We start from the raw sequence: 22,799 nt of genomic DNA, 5'->3' as shown, positions 1-22,799 counted from the left end.
ACGAGGTTCTAGGAAGTTTTGAACATAATTTTCAAAATTAACGAATCTCAAATAATGTGGTTATGCAATAGAGGCACGATGTTGAAAATGTTGATGGTGATGGAGAATTACGCCAAATGTATAGGCTTCAAGTTTGAAATTAAACAGCTCTACTAAAATTAAATTCGTTGAACAGACGTTTCAAAACAGTTTCTGAAAAAGCTGTTGTCTGGAAAGTGAATTCTGAATTATTTTTTTATAACTAAATCTCGCGAACGAACAGGAAAACTGTTTAAGTGTGTCATTAGTGTAGGAACGCACCATTATCGTTCGGCTCGTTGAACGCTTGTCTTTTGTCATTTGGAGATATTATTCGTAAATAACTCGGCTCCAAAAACATAATCAGCTGTTCTTATCGTCCAATACTCATAATAAGGCCGGAACAAATCTCAAGTTTGTCTTTTGTCTTAGAATATCACCATGTTCGTTCACAGATTTTTTTCATAAATTGGTACTAGACCTGTACGGCATAACAGGTCCTTGAAATCGGATCAACCGGTTTTAGTTGTTGAAAATGGATTTTATTGAAATCATTCCAAATCTTGTTTGGCAACTCACTAAGTAAGCCCCCTTCAATCTGATCGATCCCTTTTGTTCGCTGCGCAAATCTTCGTCTTGTTCCAATCGGGTCGCTACCAAGAGCCATTTTCATTGGGTCGTTATCCGACATTGTTACGATGTGCCCAGCCCGATTTTCGCATTCGATCTAAATTTCTTAGCTTACAAACCTGCTGCAATGCTACTTAATGTTTCAACTCTATTCTACAGTGATTCAACAATTTCCGAGTTAAATGCAATCTTTTCAAATTGGTTTAAATTTCTTAGAAGTGAGACTAAATCAGAAACGATTCATGAAATTCCTAATAGAGATGACACTTTTCAAAGCAGATTCAAAACTGAGTCGATTAAGTCATCAACATTTTTCTAACTGAGTCTTTCTGTTATCTAATTCAATCCTTTTTAAAGTTGTCAAAGCTTTCCTGAAGGATCCCGAACCCAAGCTTTAAAGAATTGGTTTCGTATTTTCTGGAGTGAGGCCACATTAGCTGATTTAATATCTTTCCTAAATGAATCCAAGATTTCCTGCATTGATTCAACTTTTTCCGAACTGAATCCAAACTTGTCGGAACGGGTTTAACATTTTCCTAAGTGAGCCCTGGATTTTTGTTAACTGCTTTGGTATTTGGCAAGGACACAGACTTTCCTAAAAGTGAGGAGAGTTTTCCGAAGTGAACCGACACTTTTTTGAGCTTAAATTTTCCAAACGGAGTCCAACCTTACCTTAGGTAGTCCAAACATTTCTTATGAGTAATTGAAGCATATTTAATGTTAGGCTGAGCTTTACTGAAGTAATTTAACTAACTTTTAATTTCATACCTGAGGTAGATTTTTTTAAGCATGCACAATTGTTGAGAAAAGTGGTTTTACATCCACAAAAGTATTTATTTTTATAGAAATTTGAGTTTCTTCGGCAGCCGAGTTGGATTTTGGCTCCGTCCTTTGAAAAACACTATTGGATTTTATAGAACAGTCCTTTGTGAGTTCATACACACAAAAAAATTTTTGCCGAGATGGGCACCACCGAGCAGCTTGGCATTTTATTTTGCTGGAAATTCAGCAAAAATATGTTTGTTAACTGAGATCTCGGCAAAATTCCCGTTTTTTAGCTGAATCTCGACCTGCTTGGTGGTGCCCATCTCGGTAAAAAAATCTAAGTGTGTTCGTGATGGTAGATTTTTTCGAAGCCAGGTTAGATTTCGGTTCTATCGTTTGAAATTTGTGCTTGGATTTTATAGAATGGAACTTGCTGAGTTCGTACGTGAAGGACCAACCTGGTTAATATTCACAAAAGTAGGTATTTTCATAGAAATTAGATTTTTCTGTTTTACCGAACTGAATTTTGGCTCCTATCTTTGAAAAATAGGCTTGTATTCTATAGAATAGAACTTGCTGAATCCATACGTGAGGGTTGAATTTCTCATTTTTTGAGAAAACCGAGTTAATATTCACAAAAGTACGTATTGTCATCAGGGCGTCACAATATCAGCTTCAATCGACCAAATCGATGCGATGAAGAGACTGCTGGCTTTCTTTTTCTGTTAAAGTCGAACAGCTTCGCAGCATTCTAGAACCTCAGTCGGCGTGCACAAACAAATGTTCAATCGCTTGTCTCTCTTTCTCCCGTCGCTCCATTGATCTTCCTTTCAAGCTTTGGTGAAACGGATGAGCGAAAAAGCGCTCGACTTTGATAGTTTTCTCTTTCATGAAACACATCAACAGAGGTTTCATGACGTATATGACGGAAAATGAAATAACGCATTTGAAGCATTTCTCACGTGAAAACACTTGAAGATTACACGTAATATTTTTAATTTATCTTCCATCCATATATTTATCTAAAAAAAATTATCGAAAACGGGACATAACGCATTTTGAACAAATTGAAAGAGCGGTGATAGAGTGTTCGTGAAAGGGGAATGAAAGCCAAAATGAGGTTTCGTTTAACTAGAAAATCGACGTTAGTTACATTGAAAGCGATGAGCAAAGCAACGACGAGAAGTTCCACAGCCAGCCTTTCCTTCTAAGCGTCCTGCTTTTTTATTTTCGTTTCTTTTTTTTTTTAACTCTTTATTTGTTCCAAATTCAAAATAAATTACATTTCATTTTAACCTAGGTGCTCCAGTTACTGCAGTAACGTACCAGCCTTAATTGTTATGATATATATCTAAGTGTTTTTACATTGTTCATGTCTTGGCAATTCAGTATTTTAAACAGGTTTTTTAACCTGCATGTCAGTATAACAATTGATATCTTAAAACTAAAAACTAAAACTAAATCTTATCTAAGTATAAAGGGAATTAATCGTTGCAATTGAGGATTGCAACGATTTTTGCCTGAAATTATTAATTATTTTGTTGGATATTTGTGCTAAAGTCTCAACATTCGAAATTCTATGTACTTCGGTTGTACTGTACCAGGGAGGCCACTTCAAAATCATTTTCAGAATTTTGTTCTGAATCCTTTGAAGTGCTTTTTTCCTGGTAGTGCAGCAACTAGACCATATTGGCACAGCGTAAAGCATGGCCGGTCTAAAAACTTGTTTAAATATTAGAAGTTTATTCGTCAGGCAAAGTTTGGATTTCCTGTTTATAAGAGGATACAAACATTTTATATATTTGTTACATTTGGCTTGAATGCCCTCAATGTGATCTTTAAAAGTTAATTTTTGGTCAAGTATTAATCCAAGATATTTCACTTGGTTTGACCAGGAAATTGGAACTCCGTTCATAGTGACTATGTGACTACTACTAGGTTTCAAAAACGAAGCTCTAGGCTTATGTGGAAATATTATAAGTTGAGTTTTGGAAGCGTTGGGAGAAATCTTCCATTTTTGTAAATAAGAAGAGAAAATATCTAAACTTTTCTGAAGTCTGCTGCAAATAACACGAAGACTTCTTCCTTTAGCGGAAATGCCTGTGTCATCAGCGAACAAAGATTTGTGGCAACCCTGAGGCAAATCAGGGAGGTCCGAAGTGAAAATGTTATACAATATAGGCCCAAGAATGCTACCCTTAGGAACTCCTGCTCTAACAGGTAGTCGATTGGATTTGGAATTTTGATAATTTACTTGAAGAGTTCTGTCAGTTAAATAATTTTGAACTAATTTCATAATATAAAGTGGAAAATTAAACTTTTTCAATTTAGCAATCAAACCTTCATTGCAAACACTGTCGAATGCTTTTTCTATGTCTAGAAGAGCAACTCCAGTTGAGTGGCCTTCAGATTTGTTTGAACGAATTAAATTGTTAACTCTTAAGAGTTGATGAGTAGTTGAATGCCCATGGCGAAATCCAAACTGCTCATCTGCAAAAATTGAGTTCGTATTGATGTGAAGCATCATTCTATTCAAAATTATCTTTTCAAAAAGTTTACTTATTGAAGAAAGCAAACTTATTGGACGGTAGCTAGAAGCTTCAGCTGGATTTTTATCCGGCTTCAAAATTGGAACAACTTTTGCATTTTTCCATTTATCAGGAAAGTATGCCAAATGGAAACATCTGTTAAATAATTTTACCAAGAAAGACAAAGTACTCTCTGGGAGTTTTTTGATGAGGATATAGAAAATTCCATCATCACCTGGAGCTTTCATATTTTGAAAATTTTTAGTTATAGACCTTACTTCGTCCAAATCAGTCCCCCAGGAATCATCAAAAATATTTTCCCGAGAGAAAATATTCAGAAAATCCCGAGCAACCTGATTCTCAATAGGACTAGTAAGACCCAAACTGAAATTATGGGAACTCTCGAATTGCTTAGCAAGTTTCTGAGCTTTTTCCAAATTTGTGATCAAAATTTTACCACCTTCTTTAAGCACTGGAATAGGCTTTTGAGGTTTTTTCAAAATTTTTGTGAGTTTCCAAAAGGGTTTGGAACTCGGGTCTAATTTAGAAATATTATTTTCAAAAGTTTTGTTCCTCAGGGCAGAGAGTCGCTTTTTAATTTGTTTTTGCAAATCCCGCCAGATAACTTTCATGGCAGGATCGCGTGTTCTTTTATATTGTCTCCTACGGACATTTTTAAGACGGATCAAGAGCTGAAGATCGTCGTCTATTATAATTGAATCGAATTTAACCTCGCATTTTGGTACTGAGGCAGCTCTTGCTTCAACTATAGAAGTAGTCAGAGATTCAAGAGCATAATTAATTTCATCTTTGGTTTGCAAAGGAATGTTTGGATCGAAGTTATATTCTATAAATGTTCGATACCGCTCCCAATTAGCTCTATGGTAATTGAAAGTAGAGCTGTTGGGATTAGAAATTATTTCTTGGGATATTTCAAAAGTTACTGGAAGGTGATCAGAACCGAAGTCAGCATGGGTAACCAATTGGCTACAAAGTTGACATGAATCAGTTAAGACCAAATCAATAGTGGAGGGATTTCTTGCAGAAGAAAAGCATGTTGGGCTGTGTGTAATAACCTGCAGAACAATCATCAAACAGAATATTACCATTGGAATTGCTTTGAGCATTATTCCATGAGCGGTGTTTTGCATTAAAATCACCAATAATGAAGAATTTAGACCTATGACGGGTAAGTTTCTGGAGGTCACCCTTGAGAAAATTCTTTTGCTGGCCTACGCATTGGAATGGCAAATAGGCAGCTATAATCGTAAGTTGTCCAAATTTTGTTTCAACAGAAACCCCCAAAGTTTCAAAAACTTTGGTTTCAAATGAAGAAAGAATTTTATGTTTGATTCGTCTATGAATAATGATGGCTATTTTCGTTTCTTGCTGATAGTCTAGCTAGGCGTTATAGAGAAATGAAGCGTCGAACACGTATGTATGAGAGAAACAAAACACGAGTTCATTTTAGAGCTTCGAAAATGTAGAGCCCTGATTGTCATAGAAACTTTGATTTTCTATTCTGCCAAGTTGAATTTTGGCTCCGATATTTGAAAAATTGACTTGAATTTTATATAATGGACCTTGCTGAATCCATACGTCAGGGTTGAATTTTTGAATTTTTGTGAAAACCGAGTTTAAATTCACTAAAATACGTATTTTGATGGAAGTTCAGGTTTACTGTTCAGCAGAGTTGGATTTTGGCTCCGTCCTTTGAAAAATAGGCTGAGATTTTATAGACTGGACCTTGCTGAATCCATACGTGATGGTATATTTTTTGAAGCATGCACAATTTTTTAGAAAAATGGGTTTAAATTCTCAAATGTACGTGTTTTCATTGAAATTTGTGTTTCCTGTTCAATCAAGTTGGATTCCGGCTCCTTTCTTTGAAAATAGTCGTGGATCTTATAGAATTGCTGAATCCATACGTATTTTCATAGAAATTTGGTTTATTTGTTCTGCCAAATTACATTTCGGCTCATATCTTTGAAAAATAAGCTTGGATTTTATAGAATGGACCTTGCTGAATTCCGGTTTTAATTAACAAAGTACTTTTTTTTATAAAAATTTGCTTTTTATGTTTAGCCAAGATGGATTTTGGCTCATTCTTTGAATATTAGGCTTGAATTTGGTTGAATAGACCTTCCTGAATACATACGTCTAGTAAGATTTTTTGAAGCACGCACAATTGATGAGAAAACGGAGTTTAAATTCACAAAGTAGGTATTTTCATATCGATTTGGGTTTCCTGTTTTAATGTCTTATATTTGAATAAGAAGGAACTATCGAAAACAGAACTTTTTTTGATAAGAACTTTTACATTTGTGATACTCCGTTTTATGGTTTACCCGAAATTTATCCAAATCCAAAGTTCAGTTGCTTTGATTCTTTTGATTCTTCTCATCACGTATGAACACTCACAACTCTGACTGCGTACGTGCTAAACAATTTTTTTTTTCTTTTTTTTTATAATTACTTTATTTGTACAGGCTCAATCGAATAAACTTTACAGAGCCGAGTTATCCTTTGCGTTATACATTATTACTGTCTTAAATTTAAAGTTAAAGGAACTGGACCGAGTACTCGCGGTTGTCTCGAGGTTAGTGGAGATTTACAATTGTTTGGATGGGAAAAGGGAAGAAGGAGGTTTGAAATGTGGTTTACGATACAACTATTTAATTAATCCTAAAGCATGAAATTATTTCTATTCATCTAGAAAACAAACATTGAAAAAAAAACTCCACACGTACAAAATACAAACTAAACACAAGGTTAACCAAACTTACAATCTTAGGTTAATATCCTTAAAGTTAACATATATGAGTTTCATAAGCTCCAGATCGCGTCTCGCCAAAATATCCCGAACTGGAACATTAGGTTGTCTACCTCGAGCCCGAAGGGAATCATAAAAATGTGATCTGACTCCACGATACTCTGCACAAGACCAAAGGATGTGATCAGCGTCCTGGTAACCTTGTCAACATTCACAGAGATTGCTGTCTCCCAACCCCACACGGAACAAGTGAGCGTTCAGACAATAGTGATTGGACATGAGACGAGACATCACGCGTATGAAGTCTCGACCCAAGTCCAACCCTTTGAACCATGCAAACTTCGACACCTTAGGGATAATTGAATTTAGCCATCGTCCCAAGCTACCTTCACTCCATTGATGTTGCCAGCTAACGAGCGACTGCTGACGATAAATAGAGAAAAATTCACTGTAGGCGATTTGTCGATCGTAAATGTCATAAAGGTGGGCGCTATACCTTCGCAAGTGAATCCGCCTTCTCATTGCCCAAATTTTTTTTTTTTTTTTTTTTTTTTTTCTTTATTTAAGAGATTTTTAGCCTTAGGCTAGTTCATCTCTAATTGCAATGTGAAGGTACCCACGCGAAGGTGATGACGAAAGAGCGCACGGATAAAGCACTAAGCAGTTCTCGTATTTTCAAGAGAAAATACGAGAAGTGCCTTCCCAACAAACAATTTTAGCAGCAGATCAGCTTATACAGACAAAAATTAGCTGCATAAGGCAATTTTCTGCTGTATAAGCTAGTCTGCAGCTAAAATTGTTAGTTGGGTTACCGGCCTAATGGAACGGATAGCCTGCAGAATCAACATGGCCAAACTTTGCAGCGTATAATGACGGAGCAATCATAGGACGATGATGCTCTGGAATTCCGCGGATTTCCTGCGTCATAGATAAATCGAAATTCAGTGAATTGCCGAAATTGGAGAAGACTACACGATTGGGAATATTTCTTGAAGGGCTGACATCCTGTGTTAAATATAGGTGGTACAAAGTCATAAAACATGTTTGAGGATTTAGCTCCAGAAGCTTCTCAAAGTTTTCGATCACCAGTGGGTTCATTACTTCGCAACGGGTGAGGAGCCGCAGAGATCGGAGGGATAGTGGCAACATGCCCGCCAGCACTTCGAGACTCATAGTATGAGTCGAGTGCATGCATCCTAACGCGATACGAAGACAACGATACTGGATCCGTTCCAGCTTGATGATGTGCGTTTTAGCTGCCGACTGGAAGCAAAAACTACCGTACTCAAAAACCGATAAAATCGTTGTCCGGTACAACGTCAGAAGATCTTGTGGATGGGCTCCCCACCACGATCCGGTAATTGATCGAAGGAAATTGATCCTTAGTTGGCATTTTCGTCTCAGATACTCAATGTGGGATCTCCAGGTGCATTTAGAATCGAACCCGACCCAAGATATTTGAAAGACATGGATGAGTGATAGGCTTACCCAAAAGTTGAAGCTTCGGTTGTGCTGGGCTATGCTTCCTAGGAAAAACGACCAACTTAGTCGCTTGAGATCTTTCATTGAAAATGACATTTGCCAGCCCTGGCCACGAGTACTCGGCCCAACTTCTACTAGACATAGAAATAAATGAATTTTGTTAAAAACAATGAATTATCGGCTCCGTAAACCTAACGCGATTGAGCATTCCAAATAAAGAACAAGATAAAAAAATATCCCACTAATCAAAGAGATTTCATAAAGGTTAATGAAACTTATAAACGAATGATTCAAATTCTGTAGCAACGATTCGAAAGAAGTTTAAGGAATCCATTTGGACTGGTTGAAAATTTCTTCACATCATTTTATTCTTTTGTTTTCACGGTGCCTCTGGAAGAATAACTTATTAAAAACAAATAAGTTTCGCTGGAACACTCACCAAACGAAAGTTTAGGGTCGCCCCTTTCATATAAGACTAGTATTATGATGACGTTTAAACAGCTGATTATCACACTGAATCATTGTTTACATTTCGACCAACAGTTTTGGCCCTGTGATAGACACTACGCCATCATCTGCAAGTTGTCTCAACGTGCAATTGTCACTAAGACAGACATCAATTTCTCTAACGTAGAAATTGTACAAAAGGGGGCTTAAACATGAGCCTTGGGGGAGACCCATGTAGCTAAATCGAAAAGCTGTAGAGTTTCCATGAGAAAAGCTCATATGTTTTTCTGACAGCAAATTGTACAAAAAATTATTAATATTCATTAATGGAGACAATCCACAAGCGTGGAGTTTCTCTGAAACAACTTCAACGGATACTGAATCAAAAGCCCTCTTGATATCCAAGAACACAGAAGCCATTTGCTCTTTCTTAGCAAAAGCTAACTGAATTTCCGAGGAAAGCAACGCGAGACAGTCGTTCGTTCCCTTACCCCTACGGAAACCAAATTGAGTATCTGAAAGAAGGTGGTTCGTCTTAACTCATTTGTCGAGGCGAAAAAGGATCATTTTCTCCATCAATTTCCGAATACACGACAGCATCGCGATGGGCCGATACGAATTGTGATCCGACGTGGGTTTATCAGGCTTTTTAATGGCTATCACCCTCACTCGTCTCCAATCGTCGGGAACAATATTGAGCTCCAAGAACTGATTGTACAAGTTCAACATGCGCCTCTTAGCGACGTCTGGGAGGTTTTTCAGCAAGTTGAACTTGATTCTATCAGATCCCGGGGCAGAATTGCCACACGAAACGAGAGCGAGTGAAAGTTCCACCATTGAAAAAGGCTGACTGATTTCGTCTACCGAATTCGTGGTTTCGCGAGGAATCAACTGCGACGGCACGGAATCCGGACACACTTTTCGCGCGAATTTAAGAATCCATTGATCCGAGCATTCCTCGCTTTCGTTGTTAGTAGACCGGTTACGCATTCTTCGCGCCGTACTCCAAAGCGTATTCATAGACGTTTCGCGCGACAATCCGTCTACAAACTGCCGCCAGTAACCCCGTTTTTTTGGCCTTGATGAGGCTCTTGAGTTCGCGTTCAAGAGATGTGTATGCGTCGAAATGCTCGCGTGTTCCGCGTTTCCGAAAAAGTTTAAACGCGTCGGACTTTTTACGGTAAACCTCCGTGCATTGTTGATCCCACCAGAGCGATGGTGTTTTCTTACGAATTGACGATCGCGGCACCGGTCGTGTTTGAGCTTGAAGTGCGCTGTCGACGATGAGAATAGATAGGAAATTATATACCTCCAACGGCGGAAGCTCTTCCATTGACGATACTGTATCGTCTATCCCGGATTGGAACTTAGTCCAATCGATGTTACGGGTTAGATCATACGCGACGTTAACGGATTCTGACGAGTTGAACCCACTGGCAATCGAAATTTTGATCGGCAGATGATCACTACCGTGCGGATCCTGGATTACATGCCAAGTGCAATCCAACGATAGTGAATTGGAGCAAAAGGTGAGGTCTAATCTGCTACCATTCGAGGATGGACCAGCCAAACGTGTTACTTCTCCATTGTTAAGTATTGTCATGTTGAAGTTGTCGCAGAGATCAAAGTAGAACGCCCAAGCAACAATTTTTGTTTTATTTAAGTTTTATAGCAGTTGATATAACCAAATTATAAAACCTTCACTGACGACCACATTGCTTTAACAATCTCCTGAGAACCGCAATACAGCCATGTCATGGCCAATTGGCCCAGTTTTAATGCAGTCATTAAAACTTGATATGCGAACTACTTTAGGAGCATAGGATTTATGTCAGTTTTATCACACAGTGATTGTTAAAAATGAAAACATAAAACCTCCTCCAGGTCAGAAAGTTTTAACAGCCTTCTAATGACTACCATAAAACTATATTACAACCGCATAAATCGCTCCTGAAGAAGTTGATAAAACATGATACGCAAAACATTTTGACAACTTTGAAGGTTTTAAGTTGGGGTTTTTGGATGATAGTTAATATTGAGAAATATTTTATTGTGGTTTTATTCTTTCGATGTTTGATGTGAAATCATGATCCTTGTCAGTTGGTAATAATGGCTGATATTATTGTACATTGAAAATAAGACGACTTTATTATAATTTTAAACCAATCTGTATATGCTTCAAAGCATATACGTGCAATATTTATGGTGATTATTATACCAAATAGGAGCATAAATTTAGTGCGCCATATGAATACTACAATATAGGGATATTTTTAATTTGTCTGCATTAGCACCATGCATTAAAGAGCCATTCAAAGATTATCTATTTAGTACAAAACTGTTACTACTGTTGAGCAATAACCAGTCACATATTATTTAATTATACATAGATGTATGAAAGTGTTTTATTGCCTATCAATTAAAGCGTAATTACTCAAACTGTGTGAAATTTGTTCATACGGCGACATTTTTTTTTCGTTATAACTTGCTACTCCTTAAAAATACCTCAATATAAGATATTCTCCTAGATTGGAATTCTATAGCATAACATAAACCTAATGGTTGTATCTTAGCATTTCGTAGTCCAAATTGAGAGCGTTAAGTTATATTTAAGCTATATAACTAGCTTGCTGGTTTTATTCGGTACAGCGAATCAAAACAAAACAAAAACCATGACCACCTGTCAAAAAGTCAACATTCCAAGCGATCCTCCTATTTTCGCTTGTAATCAAGATGTAAGAAATGCTTATTGGATCCACTAAAAGCTTTTTCAATACAAGGTTTAAAGCCGTGATGTCAATACTGGCCATCTCCAAACGGATTTAGTGAAACTGTCGGCGTTGCTTTAAGAAGGGTTCGTGGATCTTTCGGAAGTGTATCGGAAAGCCGCTTGTTCAATATTTTTTAGAGCTCCTTCACCGCACTGTGCCTTATGTAGGGATCGTATAACTGTAGTTACTCCAGGAGTTTCATATTGTCGATCGTCTCATCTTCATCGTGTTCAGAAGCACTGAAGGGGTTTTCATTTCATATATCTGAATAGATTTGTTTTTTATAATGACAAAAAATTTCAGAGTATTTTTTGTTGTAGCAGTATATTTCTTATCTGTGAATCTTAGGCCTCTTATAAAGATGATAGTTGTAATGAAGCTTTAATGAAGGTCTAAGACTGCTTCAAGTTTTATATCGGTCATAAAAAGTGTACCATAAAACATAATTGTATGTTTTGTTTTGGTTTTATTCTTCGGTTATAAGTAGTGATGCAGAACCACCTTACAGCTACCGTTAAAACTATGAAGTCTGAGTTTTAATTTAGTAGTCATAAAACAGTTTTATAGACGACTTGACGGCCTGATTTTATGACAAGCACACAAAACCGTAATACAACCACAGGCTGGAAGGGATGCTATGATAAAACAATGATAAAATAAGAATAAATCTTCCAAGCATTTGGATTGTTACTTGGGCGGTTATCATCGTACAGCTCCCCCCAGCCTGTACCGTGGAAGTTAAAATCTCCCATGACAACCATGGAGCGGGAAGTACCGCACATATGTCGAAAAGTTGTTTGCGATTAACAGAGATTCTAGGAGCAATATATACAGAAGCAATACAAAGGCTCTTACCTTTAATGGTAGCCTGACATGCGACAACTTCAATACCGGGGAATGCGGGAAAATCCACTCTATAGAAGGAATGGCACTTTTTGATCCCCAAAAGTACCCCTCCTCCACGTGATTCCTGGATCGTGAGGATTCACGTGGAGGAGGGGATGTTAAAATCATAAAAAGGGAGATCAATTTCTGAAGAGAGCCATGTTTCACAGAGGTCAAATGCATCGCAATTGTTGTTATGGACTAAATACTAGAACGAATCTAATTTCCGAATAAGACTTCGACAATTCCACTGTAGAACAGTGATCAAATCCCCGACCTCGTTTGGAAAATTATCCATCGAAGGAGATGATAGCTGCAAGAAGGGGCCATTTTGAAGTCAATTGCTTCAAGAAGGATTTCACAGTGGGAAGCAATGTGAGGACAATGCTTTTCAGTGGATCAGAAATGTTGAGGTATTTGAGAATACCGTCCACAATGTCATCAAATGAGAACAACCCAGATGAAGCAGGGGTTTCTGTTCTTAAAATTGGGGCATCAGAGGTTTTGGATGTCCCCGGAAGAGCTGGAAAACCCTGGGTATAGTCAGTTCTGCGGAATCCAGGAGGAGTAGAAGTCTCATTTTTTCCACCAATACTCTTATTATTATGATTGGGGACAATTTCGCTGGAAAATCGGCAACTTTACTTTGAAGTAAACAAAGAAGTAAATCTTAGCAACGATTGGCAAAATGTGAACACAAAACAGTGATGCCGTTTTATGTTATATTTTGCGTCATACTTGTCATCGTGTGCCATGACGTGCCGAGCAGTGTGCCACGATGTGCTTCGGCACAGAGTGCAGAGTTGATTGACCCTTGAGTTAGCTAGAAGTTTTTAAATATGACTAAAAGTTAATGTTCTACCATTTTTTTTCAATTTTCAAGTGTCCATAGTTTTAAATACTAAAAAAGTTTGTTTTTTTTATAAGCTTTTTTTTAAATAAATTATAAATATTGAAGTATTGCTTTTTGAGATATTTTAGACTTTAATAGTTTTAAAATTGACGTGTAATTTTTTTCAAAATAACTATACTTTTCTTAACAACTTTGTCTCATCCGTCATTTCGATCAGAAGTGACGTTTTAGTGCTGCATTTTTTTTTTTGAAAAATGTAAAAGACGCTATTTTGAAAAACAAAATACAAACTACAAAATTGCCGACCCTCGGAAAAATGTTAATGATTTAAACTGGTCTGTAGGCAGGAGCCAAATAGCCTAGTCGTAAAGGCACGGTATAACCAAGCCAGAGGGGCGGACTCGATTCCCGGTCTGATCAAGGGAATCTTTTGGGCTGGCAATTTTCGCGACATGCTTGTATATAGAGTATTATTGTAAAAGGATGACGATGGTCCCACCTCTTACCCCTACAAAGGTTTGAGCTGGACGATTTATCTTTAAGATAATTAAATATGACATTTTAACCAGATTAGCAAACAAAATCGAACTGGTTACAGATATAAATTCCCCCTAGAGTTTACAGGTGCTTCACAGCGATATGAATGTGGAAAAGCTCAGGCGTCCACCTCTTAGTTCGCCTTTTTGTCCACCTAAAATTCATAAGTTTTACAAGCAATCAAGATTTCATTGTGTAGTGTTGCAACAATATTCAAATTCTCAATAAATAACTGTGGAACTGTATTTAGAACTGCATTTAGAGCACTAAGTTAAGAGCAGGCAATACGCTTATATGCGATAAGCCATAAACTTGAAATGCGCAGAATAAGAAGAAGAAGAAGAAGAAGAAGAAGACATGATTTGTCCGGGCTGAAATTTTAACCCGTGATTTTGGCGTGAGAGGAATAGATGCTAACCGCTACGTCAGGGTCACCCCTTAAAATAGATAGATTAATGCTAGTATTCTTCTGATCAAATTTCAAAATTTTCACAACGGAGTGTGGCTATTTTTGAAGTTTGATGAGAAGAATACTAGCATTAATCTTTCTATTTTAAGATGGATTTACTGAAAATTTAATTGTACTTAACCTAAGTTTTCTATATTAATTTTTTTTTTCAATATAGAATACAAATTATGCAATTATGCAAATCGAAGAAGGTTGAATTAAAAATTCATTTTTTGTTGATATTTGGCCTGGAACTGTTCAATTATGGAACACTTCCATTTAGTACTAATTAAGGGGGTAGTACACTTTGAACGTCAAAAAAGTAAGGCATTTTCGTTAATTTTTGTAAGCAATAAAACACTCCGGGAGGGCAAATATGTTATAACCTATTTATTAGTCATCCTTCGAACTACAATTTGTATTTTTTTGAACTCGATTGGCGTCTCCCCGTGGCCGGTGCACCAGGTCGTGCGGGCGTCCTCATGCGGAAGTGGGAAAACGGCGTGGGAAAATACTCCTTTCCATGTGATCTTGGAACATAAATCGAAGAAAAATCCTGATTAGTAATGAAATTTTGGTTAGAAATACGTATTCCGATTTTTTTTAAATTATTTTTTTCAAAAGTTGTGGCCTTAGGAAAAAAAAAGTCCATTTTTTCACCCTAAAAATGCTTACAAAATCGTGGATTAAAAATCCATTTTTGACAAAATCGAAAATGTGGATATGTATTTCTAAGCACAATTTAATTCTGAACAAGAAAACCTAGGCGATATTCAAATTTGATGATAACTGGTTAGAGTTATTTCCCACGCCAGTTTGAAAAACCCCGTTTCGAGATAAACGCGTTTAATGCGCTCAAATGCTCTCTCAGCGCGCCGGTACACGTTTTAGGAAATCGCTTCGTAAAGCGGTAAGGAATATTCTGGCGGACTTGGAGTCTTTCCTAAATTAAGGTATACATCCCAAGGAACATTTTAAGCCAAAAAAAAAATGCATTTTTTTTTTGAAAAATCAAAGTGTACTCCCCCCTTAAATGGAAGTGTTCCATAGCTGTGAAGGGACTGCACACAAGACTGATGCAAAATTTTATGTTTTTGATTTTCGTTTCTCAGAGCTTAACCGGTTCCAAATCGGATCTTGATCAGCCTCCCAAAATGTAAACTCATTTGGATAGAAGCTGACAGCTGTGCACAAACCGTTTGAAGTTCGTATGGAAATTATACTGTTGGAAAAACTTTCTTTTTATTCATTACCTTTTAGCGTTTTTCTATACACCTTTGAGAAAAAGTTCAATAACTCTTCTCTTCTATTGTAAGAAGGTAACAAAATGAGGAGGCTCTTTCTTCAGCGTCAGAAATGACGGGTTTGGACTAGGTTTATTCTGAGTGATAAAAATAATAAACTTATTCACCCCTTATTCTTTAACTCAAATTAGACCGATATAAAGTTGAGAAGAGTTGACTCACAATGTTGTAATACTAACGCACTAAAACCACCATTCACACAAGAAAACGGAAGCTTCTCAAATTTACAGATGAAAGCTGCATAAAACAGCTGCGAATTTTACATCAACTGTGACAACGTACTTGACAAAGTTTTGCAAACAAAATCTACTACCGCATTGCGTGTATGTATACAAACAAATGTCCATAGGTTATGCAAAACACTCACAATAACAAAAGGCAAATTTAAGCAGCGACAAGAAATTGGTGAACTTTTCTTCAATCGAGGAATACGATATACCTACAATGCTTCGAACAACATAACGTACAAAACATGCTGACCAAATCGTTTCCAAAAATCGCGAAAATGTAGGTCAGCTCGGTGCACGCGTTGGCCAGGCGGTACTGCTAGGAACTCGCGGTCAAAACAAAAGGCAAATTCACAAAGGGGAAGTAACTACCCGACCTCAACGCAATGTTATTCACATTTTGAACATGATTTCAGAATCAAAACGATTCACAATAATTCAAGCGTTACTATTCAAATCGACGTATCTGCTTTTGTAGACAATCACTTCAATCTTAACTACTAGCTCACTCACAGAAACTAACAACACCAACTAGTAGGGGAAAGATTCACCTACCTGATGATGGTGTTTGTTTGCGTTGAGAAAAATCGTCGATTGAAGTGATTGTTTACAAAAGCAGATACGTCGATTTCAATAGTTACACTTGAATTGATGAACTCTCTTTCAGATGCTACCCAAAACACAGAACAGCGGAGACTGTCCATCAATCGACTAAGCCTGCTGCTCATGCTCCTGATGGCAGCTGTTGCTTTCATGTTCATATTTACCCTACTGATGGGACTCCTCACAAATTTACTTATAAGTAAGTATATGGCAAAGACCTACCTTGATTAATGTAGACATGACACTGATAATATTGTGTTTTACAGCTCCCAATCACACTCCAACCGTTCAGGTTGTCTTCCAAGGGGAGACTCATTCCAAGAGTAGTCTCTCGGATGTACTGGTGGAACCAATGAAACGCCTAGTGACTGGTGCCATGCACCTGATGGGCTTCGAAAAAGAGCACAAATCCAGACGGAAACGGGACCTTAACAACGACGATGATAACCGCATTAAAATGCTGGACGATAATCAATTGGATAGGAGTGAGGAATCGGAGGAAAATGTGGGTCAGGCTGACCTTGGAACGGGAATCGATGGAGCCCTGCAACGATTGGTGCAGAATAATCAGAGCTTGAAAATTGTTTTTGCTCCCCCTGAGAGAGATGGGAATAGAAACGATATAGTCAAATCGTTCAGAAAAAGACGTAGAAGGAAGCGAAATGCCGAGCAGGATCAAAGCTTACGGGAGAAACGATACGCCAAAGAGTATGAGGAATTAAAGAGCCAGTACAGTCGATGTAAGAAGGAAGCTCCGAATGAGCAGGATTGCGATAAAATCTACGAGAAACTGAAGCGGTTGTCAAAGGAGATCAAGCACAATTTTAAAGAGATGAGTAGTTTGATCCATGAATTCAAGGGAAAATATGACAGTGATTTGAAGGGCGATCTGAGTGACAGTTTTCCGAAGAAAAAGGAAAAAAAGTTGGAAGATAAACACTTAAGTTCAGATTCGATGGAATCAGACGAGAGAGATGGAAAAACGACGAAGAAAGATAAGCCATTGCCTACTATGTTGGATCAAGCAACAGATAGCACGACGCTACAGGATGATCCGTTGACAACTACGCCTGCTGAGATAAAAACGACTACTGAGATTGGGAATGGTAATATTACTGCTGCCAGTGTTACTGAAGTAAACCCTATAGAATTCAGCACTCCCCCAGCACAAAACGCACATGAAGACTCTTTAGTTGTATCACTAGTCCCGATTCTTGAAGATACAACTATGAATTCATTTAATTTCGAGCTGCACGAAGCACTGAATGAAATGGAAAATAATTCCATAGACGACCCAGCATGGGAGATTCATCCAACAGTTTCTCCCATCCCGACGATTATAGAGCAAACAATAACTGAAGCCCTGCATAAAACGTCAACGTCGACATCGACTACCGAAAAAACTGGAGAGCATTCTACAAAGGGCACAACCTTGGACGATTTAATCAAAACCTTAAACATAACATCGTCAAATTCTTCAGTACCAGAGCCGTTCAACATGCAGAAACACGCTCCAGTAGAGGATGACTGCGTAAAAAACCTGGATGACCTGCTGAAGAAACTTCCCGAGTTCAGAGGAGATGAAGATTTCGATCATAATTGCAATGAAACTTCGACGAAAACTCAAAACGGGAGTCTTGTTGGTCAACCTGAAATCAGCAAATTCAATATGCAAAACTTACAATACAACCCCGATGAACACCGGCCAAAAATGGACGAGTGTATCAAAAGCTTGGACGACCTATTGGAGGCGATTGATCTGGAAAATGGAGATTTGAGGAAATCAAAAAAATGTAATTCAACTACAACTACAACTGCGGCGCCAAGCGTGCAACGGTCAGCCGCCCACGAGGAATTTGGTCGAGCACCATATCCATTTCACGAAGAGTTCAGTGATCAATCCGCTCTCCCCGTAGAGGTGCATGACTTCATCATGGCTCGATCGCGCAACCGTGAACAATTCAATCATGATTTCCCGACAACCATCGAGGCTCCAGAGTCTAGGGCTGCCAGTCATATGACTCAACAAACGGTTGCCGCCAGTGGACCATTTCTGAATCTTTGCGATCAGCTACGAAGTCAGCAGAACCCTGGACCAATCAAAACTCTCTCGAGCAACCAACATCATTTCCAAACACAGCAATACGGGGGCCTCGGTCAACCTAGTATTCCGGTTACAGGTGAAACGCTCAAGGCCTCATCCCAAGTCATGCTCAATTCCGCATACGGTGGCTTTTCTCCGAACCACTTCTGCTTCTACCAGGTTCCACCGACCTACGGAGCCATGCGACCGGTCTATGCGGGAGGCCACAACTACCCGTCAGGTAAGTCGCTTGCACTACCCGAAGGGCCCACTCCGGAGCACTTGTTGAACGATCCCGTGATCGAAACTATCATCGAACCACGTGGTGATTATTCCCAAGGTTCGTTCCGCAGACAACAGGACACAAACTTACTCACTAAAGATTTGTTCTTTCTCCACAGGTGTCATGAACGTACCCGTCAACATTCATAATCTACCCGGAAGGAGAACGGCAGATGATTCGGAGCTACAAAACGCTCAACTGCTCTGTAGTCTGGTCGTACAATCAACCACAGAGTCTTCCCTAGCAGGCAACGAATCTTCTCTATCAGAACCAATCGTGGCTAGTGTTCGGGCTCGTGGCCACCACCGAAAGTGCCCACGGGGCAAGGTTCCCTGTGCCGACGGTGTCCAGTGCGTACGGAGTTCCCACGTGTGCGACACCCGAGTGGATTGTTTCGATGGAAGTGACGAGTCGCACTGTTCGTGTTTGTCACGGTTGGCAGCGAAACGGCGTTGCGATGGTTACGTCGACTGTCCACTCGGTGAGGACGAAATGGGTTGCTTCGGTTGCGATAAGTTTTCGTTTTCATGTTTCAATACGGTCTTCGAGTACGAGGAGGCACATCATTCGCAGACGAAGTGTTTCACATTGATCGAAAAATGTGATGGCTTCGATAATTGTTTGAACCGGAAAGATGAACAGGACTGTACGTTGTTGGTGCGGGATTTGAGAAGTCCCCTGGCGTTCACGGTTGGCCATTCAGTTGGGGTTCTGCATCGAAACCATAAGGGTAAGTGGTATCCGGTTTGTCATAGTCCTATGCCGTTGGCGAAGGAAGCATGTGAATCGGAACTTGGACCACTGGCACGTGATCCATTGGTGGTGCAGCATCACGGAGATTTACCGGGGCCGTTCATCCAGTCGAATCCACGAAGTCGACACGTTTTCCAACCGGAGTTTACAGACACTTGTAATGGATTGATCAACTACGTCAAGTGTCCCGCTCCGAAGTGTGGATCGACAAAGCAGAATGAAATGCAAAGTGCTCGTATCAAGATTCGAGGTAAGCGCAACGCTTCCGAAATGGTACAGATCGTTGGAGGGATGAAAGCCGATCCGGGCGCTTATCCGTTCATTGTGGCAATCTTCAGAGATGGGAAGTTCCACTGCGGAAGTAGTATAATCAATGAGCATTGGGTAAGTTCGGATAAATTCTGTTCAGAATTAAATTTCTAAGCCATAACTTTCCTCAGGTCCTCACGGCAGCCCATTGCTGCGACTTCTATCACAAACACTACTACGAGCTGAGGGCCGGTCTTCTCCGCAGGCGCAGTTTTTCTCCTCACGTTCAAGTGTCCACGGTAACTCACGTTCTTGTTCACCACAAATACAACCCGGAAATGATGATGAACGACATCAGTCTGATGCACTCGGATAGACCATTCCAGTACAACCGATGGGTAAGGCCCATCTGCCTACCGGAGCGGCACATGACTACCAATGATCGAGACTGGATCTGGGGACCGAAACCAGGAACGCACTGTACGGCCGTCGGTTGGGGTGCACTCAGGGAACATGGAGGATCTCGTATGTCCTAAGCTAAATCTCCTAAACTTCAACAACTAATATGATCTTAATTCTATAGCGGACCATTTGATGCATGTCACCGTACCGATTCTGCCCTTCTGTAAGCACAAAAACGATCAAGATGGACTGGAGATATGCGCTGCCAATGAAAGTGGAGGCCATGACGCTTGTCAGGGCGATTCGGGCGGACCGTTCGTCTGTGTGAGCATTTCCAGTCCTCACGAGTGGTACCTGGCTGGCGTGGTGAGTCATGGAGAGGGTTGCGCTAGAGCTAACGAACCTGGTGTGTACACCAGGGTAGCACTGTTCATCGAATGGATTCATAAGAAGACTCGTGAAGTATTGCCGCCATCTTCAACGCGACAGAATTGTCCAGGTTTCCAGTGTTCGGTTGGAACTTCACTCTGCTTACCGAAGAAGAAACGATGCAATGGGGCGGTAGATTGTCTAGGAGGCGAGGATGAGCTGCACTGCTCATTGGATCAACTGCTGGCGGAGTCGATTAGAGAGACTACTACTGTTGAAATGCCATCAAACAGCACTACTTCAAGTTCTACGTCAACGACTTCCACCACTGAACCTGCCAGTCAGAAATTCGATTTTCTTGCTGAAAAAATTACACAGGACACGGATCATACAAGTACTCCGCCAACTTCCGTGACGAATGATTACGAATCTATGAGTACAAAAGAACAACCAAGCACTGAAACGGCGACCACAGTCTCCGGTACAACTCTTCATCTAGCTGATGAAATGTTAACAGAGGCAATAACTATTACCAGTACTGGCTCGAATTCCTCTGAACCAACTACAGATAAATCTATTGCTACGCTTAACAGCAATTCACAATCTTCTTCCATGAATGATGAGAATGTGACTACTTTAATAGAGATTACTACGTCTAGTACTGAGCCAACGATGGCTGAGTCTAGTACATCGCTGGAGATGGAAATGACTACTAACAGTGCCTCACCGTCTTCTTCATCTGAAGAAGAGAATGCGACTACGACAACTGACATATTGACTGAAATGTCAACAGATAGTACTACTGCAGATTCCATTAAACCAATGACAGTTGAATCTAGTACTGCACGGGACTTGGAAACCACTGCTTACAGTACCTTACCATCTTCCTCATCGGAAGAAGAAAATTCTACAGTAACCTATAATCCAAGTTCTATCAGCAGCACAACATTATCCTTAAAATCGTCCGAAGAAGATGATTCCAATGAAAACACCACCTATTCAACCACGGAATCATCAATGCAAGAAACATCTACAACAACTGAGCTCAACATGAATCACACTTCAACCGAACAGATATGGATGCAAGTTAACGAAGCCATTGCTAACTTGAAACCTCAAACACCAAGCCTGAATCGTGAGATCGAAGACTTCGTCCAACTGGAAGAATCAGTTGAACTTACAACATTTTATGATCTCCTAGCTACAACAACAACAACAACACAAACGACCTCAACGAAAGATTTCGAACATCTGGAAGAATCCGTTGTACTTACAACACCTGATGATCTTGCTATGAGATCAACGACCTCAACCGAACCTAGTACTGATGCCACTAGTACGACAACCACAGATGCCACTCAAATGCATCCGGCATCGGACACCACTCCACACGACATGGATCAAAGTGAAACGCAGCTCGAATCTGTGACGAAGGACGTTGCTGCGGAGGAAGGGGATCAGCATCCATTCCTGCGGGAAATCCACGAACTCGTGGAACAGAAAAACAAACGGCTTAACGAGTTCCGCATGTCGGTGCACTATCTGCACACGTCGATGAAGAACCAGTCGATGAACGAAACTTACCGCTACAAGCGGTTCGTCTGTTCGAGGTGAGTGTTTGGGAAAATGACAGTTAAGGTAGGCTTACACGATTGGCCAGACTAACTCACTTTTACTCACTTATATGATAAATTTCGTAGGTCACTCAGCGCTTAGTAGCTGACGATTTTAGAAATTTCTCATACAACTGAGTAAAAGTGAATCTCTCTCTCTTAATTAGTCTCATCGACTGTGTACATTCTACTGCCAGAAAGGCCTACTTGATTTATTTATTTTTTTTCTTGATGTAATTATTAGCCCTTTCCATCTCAAATTATCGTTAAGTTCATGCTTTTTAAACATTGGCTCCTTTACTGTATTGGTACTCATATTTACTATCCAGCCCGTTTTATTTATTAGTCAGAGAAGTGGAGCGACGGGTAAGCGTCTAGAATGAGCTTCCAAAAGAAGCTTCTTTTATAATCTCGTTTTAGAATTTTCTGTTAGAGGCTTATTCTAGATGCTTGTCCATTGCTCCTATCCTTATTTAAAAACAAGGGCAGGACAGTAAATCTGAGTAGGAAAATTAATATTCTATTACAGATTTGCATGAAAAGTATGCAGAATTTGTACTGTTTCGTGGCATGAACAGATTCTGTGATGTGGTCGCCGGAAGGGTTTTTGAATAATTTTGTAATTTTTATGACAGCTTAATTTTCGAACACAGTTTGTTTCCCCAAATGCGTTGCGTCTAGAAAATTATCTCGTGATGGTTTTATACAAAAATATGCATTCTGGAAATACTTGCTTTATGCTGCCATTATATTTGTTGTATGGAACATATGCAGGG

General features: G+C 39.4%; 1 protein-coding gene across 1 annotated transcript in view; it reads left to right on the top strand.

Annotated features, from left to right (window-relative positions):
* Positions 1 to 22,799, top strand: part of ndl (serine protease nudel) — a 28,382-nt gene that overhangs the window by 51 nt on the left and 5,532 nt on the right. The window contains exons 2-7 of the mRNA XM_065219830.1: positions 16,336 to 16,470; positions 16,538 to 17,377; positions 17,753 to 18,595; positions 18,756 to 19,774; positions 19,831 to 20,164; positions 20,223 to 22,020. Of these exons, the coding sequence (XP_065075902.1) occupies positions 16,336 to 16,470; positions 16,538 to 17,377; positions 17,753 to 18,595; positions 18,756 to 19,774; positions 19,831 to 20,164; positions 20,223 to 22,020 (4,969 nt within the window). The remainder of the gene's footprint in view (positions 1 to 16,335; positions 16,471 to 16,537; positions 17,378 to 17,752; positions 18,596 to 18,755; positions 19,775 to 19,830; positions 20,165 to 20,222; positions 22,021 to 22,799) is intronic.

The sequence above is a fragment of the Ochlerotatus camptorhynchus genome, unplaced genomic scaffold (genome assembly GCF_037179485.1).
Source record: "Ochlerotatus camptorhynchus isolate MF236.1 unplaced genomic scaffold, CSIRO-AGI_Acam_v1.1 ptg000112l, whole genome shotgun sequence".
Lineage (NCBI taxonomy): Eukaryota > Metazoa > Arthropoda > Insecta > Diptera > Culicidae > Ochlerotatus > Ochlerotatus camptorhynchus.
The sequence above is the reverse complement of the archived record's forward strand: the minus strand, read 5'-3'. Positions and strand labels throughout refer to the sequence as shown.